General features: G+C 38.8%; 1 protein-coding gene and 1 non-coding gene across 2 annotated transcripts in view; one reads left to right on the top strand and one right to left on the bottom strand.

Annotated features, from left to right (window-relative positions):
* The window catches only part of cacna1fb (calcium channel, voltage-dependent, L type, alpha 1F subunit), a 55,047-nt gene that overhangs the window by 39,384 nt on the left and 2,491 nt on the right, over nt 1-13,172 (top strand). The window contains exons 36-47 of the mRNA XM_077224089.1: nt 341-468; nt 557-653; nt 735-837; nt 1,082-1,183; nt 1,759-1,886; nt 5,134-5,253; nt 6,220-6,479; nt 6,579-6,602; nt 6,712-6,834; nt 7,683-7,840; nt 7,954-8,066; nt 12,151-12,498. Of these exons, the coding sequence (XP_077080204.1) occupies nt 341-468; nt 557-653; nt 735-837; nt 1,082-1,183; nt 1,759-1,886; nt 5,134-5,253; nt 6,220-6,479; nt 6,579-6,602; nt 6,712-6,834; nt 7,683-7,840; nt 7,954-8,066; nt 12,151-12,498 (1,704 nt within the window). The remainder of the gene's footprint in view (nt 1-340; nt 469-556; nt 654-734; nt 838-1,081; nt 1,184-1,758; nt 1,887-5,133; nt 5,254-6,219; nt 6,480-6,578; nt 6,603-6,711; nt 6,835-7,682; nt 7,841-7,953; nt 8,067-12,150; nt 12,499-13,172) is intronic.
* trnar-ccg (transfer RNA arginine (anticodon CCG)) lies at nt 5,765-5,837 on the bottom strand. Its single transcript has one exon. It is a non-coding gene; the product is annotated as a tRNA-Arg (tRNA).

Genomic DNA, 13,172 nt, shown 5'->3' with positions numbered 1-13,172 from the left:
AACATGGCAACAATTTAGTAAAAACAGGGGAACAAATTATTATATTGTGTGCACGATTTACTTACAAATTAGTAAAACATGCTGAGGTATTAGTAAGTAATTGTAAATTCGTGGTCACGAATCCCATAATACACTTACAAAACATTTACATTAACTGAAAAATCTGTTTCGTTCTGACAAATGTAACTGACAAATGTATGTCCGTATAAAAAAAAGTTTTGCACCGAAAAAAATATTATTGTTGAGCTCTTCATAGTTATTATTATGCAGGACATAGTAGCCTTTCGTTGGCTAAAATGATTTCAATTTGATTTGTATAGTCTTTGTTGTGTATTTTCAGATTATTAATCTGTTTGTTGCCGTCATTATGGACAATTTCGACTATCTGACCCGTGATTGGTCAATTCTTGGACCACATCACCTGGATGAGTTCAAAAGAATCTGGTCAGAATATGACCCTGAAGCCAAGTAAGACTATCAGTCTCTCTCTAATGCCTTTTATATTTAAAAAGCAAAAAAAAACTGCTTCAAGACAGATTAAATGTGTGTTTTCCAGGGGTCGTATTAAGCACTTGGATGTTGTGGCTTTGCTCAGGAGGATCCAGCCACCACTTGGATTTGGGAAACTCTGCCCTCATCGTGTGGCCTGCAAGGTAAAGACACGTTCACAAAATCCATCTTTTGTGTTCTCTTCCCTTATCATGTCTGTCTTTGTCTCTCTCTCTTTTTGGCAGAGGCTGGTTGCAATGAACATGCCCCTGAACAGTGACGGTACAGTAACCTTCAACGCCACCCTGTTCGCCCTGGTCAGAACCGCCCTCAAAATCAAAACTGACGGTCTGTACACAAACACATACTCATACACTTCATCTTTCTGTTATAGAGCTACAGATTATTCTTATGAAGGTGTGCTTTGCATATAAATCCATAAGCCCTTCTGTCTCTAAATTTAACCACATGCAATAATATAGGTTACCAGATAGGATATTAATCGACAAGAAAAGCTTTTTGTATAAGCACAGAAGCATGATGTTCTTAGGTAGCTCTGTAAGGTCATGTGGCTGTAATATGTTGTTCTCAGGGAACCCTGATCAAGGGAATGAAGAGTTGAGAATCATCATTAAGAAGATATGGAAGAGAACAAAACCCAAAATCTTGGATGAGGTTATTCCACCCCCTGCTGGTGAGTTTTTCTCGATTACAAACAGTATATCTAGTTTCTCAAATCAGTCAAATGACCACATGGCACCAGGGTTGGATTTTTTTTTTTTTTTTCATGAATTAATTGACTCCCTTTCTAAATTCTAAATTTTAATTTGAATGACAGTAAGCGGAATTTAATGAATTGCAAAACGGTCACACAACAACAAAATGCACAAGAGGATATAAATCAGGTCTCTGTATTGTAAATCTTTTTCATGCTGTTTGGATTTATTATCCAAACTTTGTGGTAAATCATTCTGGCAGTTTTCTGTAAAATTAGGTGTTCTTCTATCATGGTCCATAAAATGAAAGTTAATTTAAATAGAAATTTTGTTTTATTTATAAATGTCATTTTTAATTTGATGTTACATTTTTTGAACGGTTGACTTTACATTACATTTTTGCCTCCAGTGTTATTTAATTGGCATTTAAACCACATCCTCAGTTCAGTTCTCAATGCTGCACAAATCTAATACTCATACAAACATAAGAAATGACAAATTTCAAATTCTTGTGCTGTTTTATTGACATCATTCAATGTTGCTTCTGTTACAGATGAGGAAGTGACTGTGGGCAAATTCTACGCTACTTTCCTGATCCAGGACTATTTCAGGAAGTTCCGTAAAAGGAAGGATAAAGTGGATCTGGAAGATCCAGAGAATAGTAACCCTTCAGCTCTACAGGTAGATCTCTATCACAGATTCTACATTTTATTTTATCTGGGCACATACCGTACATAAATTGGCTAAATCACACCTTTTATGCAAATGCCCCACATTTGTCCCCACATGTAATGGATTCATTCAATTCCCACATTGAGAGATGATCCACTGAAGCACACTAAACCAACAAAAGTCTTCACTATCGATTTGTGACCCTGGCAGTCTTCATGCCCATGATCACTTTACACAGTTTCTGATTATTATTCTCTGTGGGTGTGCTATCATTGGAAGGTTGTTACATGTGTGGGTTTTGTGTCCATGCTGCATGCATTTCATCTTTCTTACTGAGCATTTCATCTGTGATAAGGTGGCTCAGGTTGCTTTTCCAAATCTACTAATCTTAGAGTAAAAAACTGCTCATGACTCAGGTGGGACTTGAACCCACAATCCCCAGCTCTGGAGGCTGATGCTTTATCCTTTAGGCCACTGGGCCTTCTTTCAGCATTAGCAATGTAATCATAGTCAGTGATGCTAAGTATAAACCACAGCATTGTGATTTTCTCTTCCAGCCTCACTTGGGTTTTAAATGATCAGCTGTTATGTTCGCAGTCTCAATCATTCTTATATTATCTCAGCTAATTTATCAAGGACTCACTTCATCTTCATCAGACAGGTTATCTTTGCTAGGTGGATATTAGCTTTTCTACTATTTTAACTTGTGGAAACACAAATTTGAGGTTTGCTACCTAGGTGGGACTCAAATCCACAATCCCCATCTCCAGAAGCTGATGCCTTATCCATTATTAGGCCACTGGGCCTTTTTTTTTGCTTTAGCCATGTAGTTTCCAGTGGTGGACAGTAACAAATTATTTTTACATTGCTACTATACTTAAAGGTGCAGTGTCTAAATTTTAGCGGCACCTTGTGGTGAGGTTGCGAATTGCAACCAACAGAAGTTACGGTGGCTGACATGAAAAGATATTGTCGTCTGAGACAGCAGAGGTTTCTTTACAAAGATAAATTAAGAAATTAGGTTTACTTAATTATTCAGTAAAATTATGTTATTGCGAATATTGTTACTTGTTCATCATTGTGTCAGTGTTTTATTCGCTGACTTTAGCTTCTTTGCACGAAGAACAACATAGTGGCGAAACGTGCTCTGTAGTAGTTTGTCCGTTCAGGGCTACTGTAGAAAAATGTTGGCGCAAAATTGCTTTTTCAATGTAAGGGGACCCGCGGTGTATGTAGATAGAAATGCTCATTCTAAGGTAATAAAAACATAACGGTTCATTATGTAAGGTCTTTATACACCACTGAAAATATAGTTATTTTATGATTTTGCATTTCTGTCAACAGATCCTCCTGAACATTACACAATGCACCTTTAAGTACATTTTCAAGTTTCATTTTTGGGAACTTTTACTTTTACTTCACTACATTCCACAGTATAATATTTTACTTTTTACTCCACTAAAATCATTCCTTGTAATTTTGAACTGACGAAATCGTCACCTGCTTCAAGACGCAATAGTGGTGTCCAATTCGTGAACAAGCCGATTCATCTATTTAATCGGTTACCAAATCGTACTGAAGGATTCATTTGTGAATTGGACTGATCCGATTGCATCTGTTCTTGAGCCAACAACTCATAGATTCAAATGATCCGGTCAGAACGAGTGTCCAGTTAACAATTCACTGAATTCACAAGTCTGACTCAAAATGAGCCAAGAACGGGAGATCCTTGGAGCTTGAGTGAGTGCGCGACAGAGGCTGCTCACTGCAGAGCCATAGGTGGAGTGTGAAGTCCGGCGTAATGGGTGGAGCTAGAATGTCCAACCACACCCTAACCCTACCCATAACTCTATCCCTCCACCCATAACTCTATCCCTCCACCCATTAGATCCACAGAAGTGGAGCTGGACTAGGTCAAGCTCAAACCATGACGTCCAGAAAGGTGGAGTTGGATGTCATTTGGCTCTGCAGTGAGCAACACTTTGAGCTACTGATTGAGCAAAAAGTAAGTTACTAATGGCGAATTTTAGGATTTTTAAATGAAAATCATATTTAAGGTTATGACTGTGAGTTGTTTTTGAACTAAATCTTTTGTAAAATGGCGTGTTGTTTAAGCACATTGTATAAAATTCTTAAATCTGGACATGTCTAAATTTGTGTATTATCGTCTGAACAGGGTAGGTTTTAGGTAAAAACAAAAGATAATGTTAAAATAACGCAAATGAATGCCCATGCATCTTCCCCGCTGCTGTAGCAGTTTCAAATGATATAAAAATAGTATGATATAAAACATAGCGTTCTTAAAATGTTAACAGATTTAGTTATTTTCAATTGTTTGCATACTTTAATGATACGTATATGATAAGTTTTTGTAATATAATAAAATGTTTTCTTACTTGTGGATCAATAGATATTAAGTGTCTGCGTAATGTACCTTATTGACTAGTGCTGGCTACTTGGAAATTCATAATTATTACTAATGATGTCAGACTGAGCTGTAACCTATTTAAGCTCTATCTGTGTGTCATTAAAAATCAAGTAAATTTGAAAAGGATTAATTTCATTGGAGTAATATTTTAATAGGATATCTGTACATTTACTCAAGTATTTGTCTTGTGTACTTCATCCACCACTGGTTGTCTCAATTAGTAATATAATATATTATATATATATATTATATTTACAATTTATATTATATATATATATATTATATTTACAATTAGTAAATATAAGCCATGCCATCACAACAGTAATGTTATTTTATCTTCTAGCCCTACTTGGTTTCAATTTATCATTGTTATGTTTGCAACCTCAGTCCTTTTAATTTGATCTCAGCAAATTAAACTTTTGTCATTCTAACAGACATGATATCTTTGATCAAAGTGGCTGATAGCTTTTCTACAATTTTATCTTGAATCTGTAGGATTGTTGGTTTGGCAACACAAATGTATGGATTTTGACCCAAATGGGACTCAAACCTACAATTCCCAGCTCCAGAGGCTGATATCAGGCCACTAGGCTTCTGTCCTTTTTACTGCAACATTTTTTTAGAACGCGTTTGAAAGCATGCCAAATATGAAAAAAACAAAAAACGTATCTGTTAAGCTGCTGGGCCACCATTCAGCAGCCGGTTTCTGAGGTTTTTTGCTGTAATTTTGGTGTCTGGAGCCTGATTTCACGTGTTGTATAACTCGGCTGTATGGTGAGCTGCATATATACTGTGGTACCTCTCTCTTTCCGCGTGCATCTGTGTCAGGCAGGGCTGCGAACTCTGCAGGACTTGGGGCCAGAAATGAGACTGGCCTTGAATGAAGATCTGGAGGAGGATGAGGATGGTTCGGAGGAGGAGCAAGAAGAGGATGATGCTCATTATAAGGTGCTTATTACTTAAACCATCAAGATTCTTTTGGAGCACTTTATTGAAAATTGAATTAGTCTGTTTTTTAATAAATTAAGTGAATTTGTTTTGCACAATGAGTTTATCTTATTGATTCGCTAAATTGAAAATAGTACATTATAACCAGATAGTCAGAGACAGAAGAATTAGAACATTATTAAGAATAATGAGGCACATGGTCTATTGAGACGGATGGTAATTTGAGTACCAGATTTACTCTGACAGGAGCAGATATCAGGTAATGAATAGGGCTTTGGGCTGAAGATTTTTTGGTGTCGGTGTAGATGTTGTGGCTTGGTTGGTCAAATGCATATGAAATAAAATGAGTATATAAACTATTGCATTGCCTTAACATCAACCAAACAGTTTATGATCGATAATAGTTTGCTTTCTTTAAAGTACACCACATGTATGGTAAGTTGAAAAATTTTTGGCAGCACACTTTTAAATTGCTCTCAATGTTTGCATTGTTAGCCACACAAAAAGCTTACGACCCAGGTGGGACTTGAACCCACAATCCCCAGCTCCGGAGGCTGATGCCTTATCCATTAGGCCACTAGGCCTCTGTTTAATTCTACTTTTGTTTAGCTTCAGTAATAATCAAATCCTTAAAATTGATCAGTGTCACATAATCTTCCAGAAATCCCTCAAATATGCTGATCTGGTGCTCAAGAAACATTTCCCATTACACTATCAGTGTTGCAAACTTTTTTCGATGAATAGAAAGTTAAAATCTTTTGTAACATTATAAATGTCTTTACTGTCACTTTTGATCAATCTAATAAATTTAATAAAAGTTTGGATTTCTTTCAAATCACACTGATTGCTAACGTTTGAGCAGTCGTGTAAATATAAATAATAATAATAAAAATTGTCATACTTTATAATATTTTATTTTAATAAAACATTTTTGTGTTTTTTTCACTCACATTGCTGTCCTCTTAGAATGAAAATGGCTATGCGGGCCACACTGAGCCCTCAAACAGAAGCCGGCGCTCCTCTTTGGCCACTACTCCCAGCGTCGCTCCTGTTTCTGTCCCAGGAGATGGCATCTTGAATGGGGGACTGGGATGTAGAAGCTCCCTTGCAAAAACACAGAATGGGAACGGTGCTCTGGAGCACGAGAACTTCAGGAGAAGAGACAGCACGCGTTCCTCCCTTCATTACCAACACAAGAATGGTGTGATCGACCAGCTGCCCAAGAGGTAAATCTATTTGGTTGTATTGCATTTATTCATATTATACATTATACCTCATATTATTCAATTTGTATTTTTATATATTATTGTTGTTTTTTTTGATAGACCATCATACTACAAATACCCAAGGTAAGCATTCAGCAGATAGTTTGTAGCACCTCTCAGCGGGACCTTTCTCTGTTTTGTCTCCTGTTCTCTCAGTCTCTTGCTGACTGCTGGTTTCCTCTTTCTCCCTCAGGAGGGACTCCAGAGACAGGTTCTCTTCTCCGCTGTCTCGGAGAGAGGAAGGTGGTGAATACCCTGGAGAGCAGCGCTTCTACGGAAAAGACGAGGACAGTGAGAGTGTCATCTTTAGAGAAAGGTACTCATAAAGTCTTACCTTTGCCTAAATTAATGAATTCATATTTTGTTGACGATTAAACTAAAGGTAAAATTTAATTTTTTTTTGTTTCAAAATTAAGTAATCATACTAAATAATCAATACATCATCAATCCGTCTTCCAAAATGTGTTTTTGCCTTACCCTATGGTAAGCCTATCTAAGTGTTTATATTTTAGACCTGATGGGATGGTTTGTTGTAAATGTTGGTATGTAAGGTATTTTATTGAAAATATAAATTGCCATATGTAGCTCTCTAACAGAGTTCATTGTAAAGCATCATATTTTAAGAGTCATTTCATTATACTTGTTGAAGCGCTGTTTTGGAATTTATTTTCAAGGAAGTACCGTGGTTATTAATAGCTACCTATCTAGCTACTGTAATTTCTTAAGCTACTCAGACTGAGATCATTTTCATCTAAACTAGTTATATCTCTTAAAGGGATGGATTACCCAAAAATGAAAATTCTGTTGTCATTTACTCACCCTCAAATTGTTACAAACCTGATTACATTTCTTTGTTCTGCTGAACACAAAGTAAGATATTTTGAAGATTGTTTGTAACCAAACAATTGTGGGGCACCACTGACTTCCATAGTATGAAAAAATATACTATGGAAGTCTATGGTGCCCCACAAGTGTTTGAAGAAATGCACAGAATTTTCATTTTTTGGGTGAACTATCCCTTTAAGCCGAGTAGTGAATGTTTTATGAGCAGTAAGATAATACTCATGCAGAGCCGAAGCACAACCAACACAATGTTCTTCTGCAAAATGCGTAGTGTACATTTAAGCAGTATTATAAAAGAAATAACATGTTTTTCATCTTCAGGCATGGTTATCCAGAGGACAGCACAATGTTCCCAGGACATAGAGACGTGTATGATGGCCACTCTCAGAGACACCCTGTCTACGGTAATCATCATGGAAACAGTTATGAAGAAGGCAGGAGGACAGCACGGAGACGCCTGCTGCCAGCAACACCTACTGGTAAAATCATCTAATTATTTCATAATTATCAATTATAATGTCGTTTGGAGGTAATAAAGGATTGTGCCTAAAGTTAATTGTATATTTCATTCTATTGTTTGTCCATTTCTCAGGGAGAAAGACTTCATTTAACATTCAGTGTTTAAGAAGGCAAGGTAGCAACGATGACCTGCCCATCCCGGGAACGTACCATCAGAACTCCCCACCCTGCAGAGTGCGTTCACAGGTAGTGTTACTATATACCTTCTATAACCTAGTTCATTTTCATGAAATCTATAATTTTAGTATTCACATGGATTTTTAATTATTTATTCATTTTATTTATATTTTATTCAAAATATTTTTTTCAAAAATAAAAATCATTTTTTGTAATATGGATATCACATTATCCCACTTATTTGATGCTTTTCAAATGCCTTTATTTAGTTGTTTTACACTTTTCTCAGATCTTCAATGGGATAATAATTATTTTGATAACTATGAAAACAAACAAATAGTGACATAAATGTACACATTTTAATATTTATTGTGTGAAAATTATTTGGATATATTAAATTATGCTTCTATCAATCTCAAGTACATTTACATTTACATTTAGTCATTTAGCAGACGCTTTTATCCAAAGCGACTTACATTTGAGGATTAAACCAAGCGAGTCATCGTGGAGAGGCAAAAACAACGCAAGAAGTGCTCAGAATACAAAGTTCAAACATTGCTCGGAGTAGCATAAACCAGACAAGCGAAGATTTCAAGAGAAAGGTTTTTTTTTATTTTATTTTTTTTATTTTATTTTTTTATGTTAAGTGCTCACGGAAGAGATGAGTTTTCAGTTGTCTTTTGAATGCTGTCAGGGATTCTGCATTACGGACGAGGGTGGGTAGGTCATTCCACCAGCATGGAACCGTGAATGAGAATGTTCTGGACAGTGATTTTGTGCCTCGCTGTGAAGGCACCACGAGCCGTCGCTCCTTGGCCGATTGTAGGCTTCTGGTAGGGATGTAGACCCGTAGGAGCGAGTGAAAGTAGGAGGGAGCTGAGCCGGTGGACAATCTGTAAGCAAGTGTCAGCGCCTTGAACTTGATCCGAGCAGCGAGTGGCAGCCAATGCAGGGAGATGAACAGCGGAAAGACGTGGGCCCTTTTGGGCTCGTTGAATACAAAACGAGCAGCAGCATTCTGGATCAATTGTAAGGGTTTAGTTGCACATGATGGAAGACCAGCTAGAAGAGCATTGATCATTGATCTTCCTGATGTTGTGCATTGCAAACCTGCATGATCGAGCTGTCTTTGAAATGTGGTCTGTGAAGGTTAGCTGGTCATCAAAGATTACTCCAAGATTTCTGACTGACCCTGATGGGGTGATTGAGGATGAGTCTAACTGGATAGTGAAGTCGTGCTGTAGAGATGGATTGGCAGGGAGAACAAGAAGCTCAGTCTTTGCCAGATTGAGCTGCAGGTGATGTTCCTTCATCCATGCCGAGATGTCCGCCAGACAGCTAGAGATACGTGCAGCTACTGTGGGATCGTCTGGTTGAAATGAGAGGTAGAGCTGGGTGTCATCAGCATAGCAATGGTAAGAGAAACCATGTGCCTGTATGATGGGTCCCAGTGATGTGGTGTAAATGGAGAAGAGGAGGGGTCCAAGGACTGACCCCTGGGGAACCCCTGTGGTCAGTCGATGTACTTTGGATACCTCGCCGCATGCGACCCTGAATGAACTACCTGTGAGATAGGACTCAAACCAGTGGAGGGAAGATCCAGTGATGCCCAGTGATGAGAGGGTGGACAGAAGGATCTGATGATTCACAGTGTCGAAGGCAGCAGACAGGTCTAGGAGAATGAGAACTGATGATTTGGAAGCAGCTTTGGCGATCCGCAGGGCTTCTGTGACTGAAAGTAATGCGGTCTCGGTCGAATGCCCTTTCTTGAAGCCAGATTGGTTAGCATCCAGCTGGTTATTCAGAGACAGGAAAGATGATACTTGGTTGAAAGCAACTCTTTCAAGTGTTTTTGCAATGAAAGGTAGGAGAGAGACAGGTCTGTAATTCTCTAGAAGTGATGTGTTTAAAGTTGGTTTTTTAAGCAGTGGGGTTACCCGAGCCTGCTTAAATGCTGTAGGAAAAATGCCAGTATGGAGGGATGAGTTGATGATGTGTGTGAGTGCTGGTAGAAGTGTGGGAGAGATGGCTTGAAGAAGGTGTGAGGGGATGGGGTCTAGAGGGCAGGTGGTAGGATGACTGGAGAGGAGAAGTTTAGATACTTCTTCCTCGGTTAGAGGAGAGAAGGAGGAGAGAAGGTTATTGGCTGTGGGAGAGGTTGGACTAGGTTCCTGTGTGTGTGGAGGAGAGAACTGACTGCTAATGGTTGTTGTTTTGTTAGTGAAGAAGTTAGCAAAATCATCAGCAGTTAGCGAGGAGGTGGGTGGTGGTGGAGGTGGACAGAGGAGAGAGTTGAATGTCTTGAAAAGTGTTCGTGTGTTAGAGGAGGAGTTGATCTTGTTGTGGAAATATGAAGATTTTGCGGCATGAACATCAGCAGAAAAGGAAGAGAGCAGAGATTGGTACATACTCAGGTCAGATGTATCTTTTGATTTGCGCCATTTCCTCTCCATTGCCCTGAGTTTAGTCCGGTGTTCCCGAAGAACTTCAGATAACCAGGGGTTAGAGGGGGTAGCGCGTCCTGGCCTGGAGGAGAGAGGGCAGATAGTGTCTAAAGAAGAAGTTAATGTGGAGCATAAAGTATCCGTTGCGGTATTCACATCTAGAGATGAGAATTGTGAGGGTGAGGGAAGAGAAGATGACACAGCAGAGGAAAGACGGGAGGGAGAAAGTGAGCGCAGGTTTCGTCTGAAGGTAACTGGTAGGGGAGTTGGTGGAGTGTGGATAGTGAGTTGTAGATTGAAAGTAATGAGGAAATGATCTGAAACATGGAGAGGTTTCACCAAAATGTTGTCTGTGATGCAGTTGCGTGTGTAGACCAGGTCCAGTTGGTTGCCTGACTTGTGAGTACCTGTGGTGATGAGCCGATTGAGATCGAATGAGGCTAGGAGAGAGATGAAATCTGTAGCATACGGCTTCTCTAGATGAATGTTGAAATCGCCAAAGACTACATGTGGAGTGCCGTCCTCAGGGGAAGAGGACAGCAGCACATCCAGCTCCTCAACAAAGCTTCCCAGTTGACCTGGGGGGCGATAAATGACTACAATCTCGATCTTAAAGGGAGTTGTAAGTGTAATAGCGTGATATTCAAATGAGTTGTTATTGCATAGAGAGGAGAGAGTTGAGTATTTCCAATTGTTAGAAATGAGAATACCAGTCCCCCCACCCCTACCAGACTGGCGAGGGGTGTGAGAGAAAGAGAAGTTGTTAGAGAGAGCAGCAGGGGTTGCTGAGTCTTCTGGACGGATCCAGGTCTCAGTCAAGCCCAAGATATTAAGAGTTGAAAGAGATGCAAAGGCAGGAATGAAGTCAGCTTTATTGACTGCTGACTGACAATTCCATAGACCCATAGAAAGAGAGAGAGGTGTGTGTGTGGATGAGAGAACGGGACGCAGATTAGCAGTATTGCGCTGCCAAGTATGCGCTTCATTATCACTGCTGTCTGTTTGGTAAAAATATCTTGGAAAAAAGTGTATTGGGGCAACATTTTTGGTCACAAAATTGTTGGACCCCACATCTGTACAAATATGTGACCAACAATTTTGTGTCAAAATATTTAAATTATATGTATTTAGGATACATTAAAATGCTACTTGTGAATGTAGTCTAAGTAGAAAAATGAAACAAGCCTGAAAGTGTTCTACCAGATTTTATTTTCCAAAAGTCTAAACATCCCTGTAGTTAAAATAAACACCTTATGTTCACACTGCTTGTCTACTGCTTTTTGTAACTGAAATGACTCCCTTGAATATTTACGAGTTACAACATTACTTTTAAGGCCTTCAGTACGAGTTGAAGTCGGGCTTGATCCCACATTCAACACAAAGCTGTGTGTGGAACTCAGATGAAACACCATTCATGCATTTCTGCAGAATGTTTTTTAAATTCTTTAGAGGAATCGTGTTTTTACTGTCTCAATATGAAACAGATCACTGCGATCAGGATAATAATGACAGCAACAACATCATCATCACGATCAGAAACCAAAGCCTGGCCTTTCAAGTGCAGATGTTGTAAATGATCAGAGCATTACCGCAGATGAAGCCAGAAGCTCCGTTTCCCAGGGTGCCGTGTTTCGTGGTGAGCTGAAATTACGTTTTTGAACATAACCTATGTTACTCAGTCTTTCTTTGTTTCTTTCCCTCGCTCTCAGGGGTACGGCAGTTACGATTCTCGTCGCAGCAGCGCAAGATCGTCCACGGGTTCAACAGCATCCTGGGCGAACACCGGCCCTCGACGGGGTCGTCTCCTCTACGCTCCCCTTATCTTGGTAGAGGAGGAGGGAGCAGCAGGGGCTGGTAGTGTGGGCATCTGGGACAAAAAGGATAGTTCCGTTGGAGTGCCTGCGTCGGTTCGGCACCCGGGTTCGGGATGGTACTCGGGACCCTCTGCTGGTGGAGGGGGGCAGCCGTATAGAGCCTACACCACCCTTAGAGTCCCTACCCAACTCAGTCCTCACTACAGCGAGAAGAGAGGCAGCGCTGACAGTCTGGTGGAAGCGGTATGAGTGGAGAAACACTAGAGCATGAGAGCAACATTACAGTAATAACAAAATAACATTACAGACACATTACAGCTTGACTACATCAATATTACAGTAACATTATAACATGTTACAACTAAAACATCATTAAAGCAACCCTTAAGGGAACATTTCAAAAGCAGCACAGCAATACTGAAGCAAACACTGGAGCTCTTTATAAAATGTGTAATGCTGCTGTGATGGATATATAATATAATATCTATCTATCTATCTATCTATCTATCTATCTATCTATCTATCTATCTATCTATCTATCTATCTATCTATCTATCTATCTATCTATCTTTACATAATTAATAAATGTATAATAATGTAATGTTATATATTTAATAAAATAATTTATAAATATAAAAATAATTCAAAAATATTTATTAAAAAAATTGATTCCTGTGATGGCAAAGCTGAATTCATTTTCAGAAGTTATGGAGTAATATCACATGATTTTTCAGAAATCATTCTAATATGCTGATTTAGTGCTCAAGAAACATTTCTTATTGTTTTCAATGTTGAAAACAGTTGTGCTGCCTAATATTTTTGTGGAAACTTATACTTTTCAGGATTCTCTGATGAATAGAAAGTTCAAAAGAACAGCATTTATTAGAAATAGAATTATTTTATGACACTATAAATGT

This window comes from Siphateles boraxobius, unplaced genomic scaffold, assembly GCF_051911475.1.
Source record: "Siphateles boraxobius isolate OS27281-9 unplaced genomic scaffold, OSU_SipBor_1 9, whole genome shotgun sequence".
NCBI lineage: Eukaryota > Metazoa > Chordata > Actinopteri > Cypriniformes > Leuciscidae > Siphateles > Siphateles boraxobius.
Note: the sequence above shows the minus strand (reverse complement) of the source record. Positions and strands in the feature narration are given on the sequence as shown.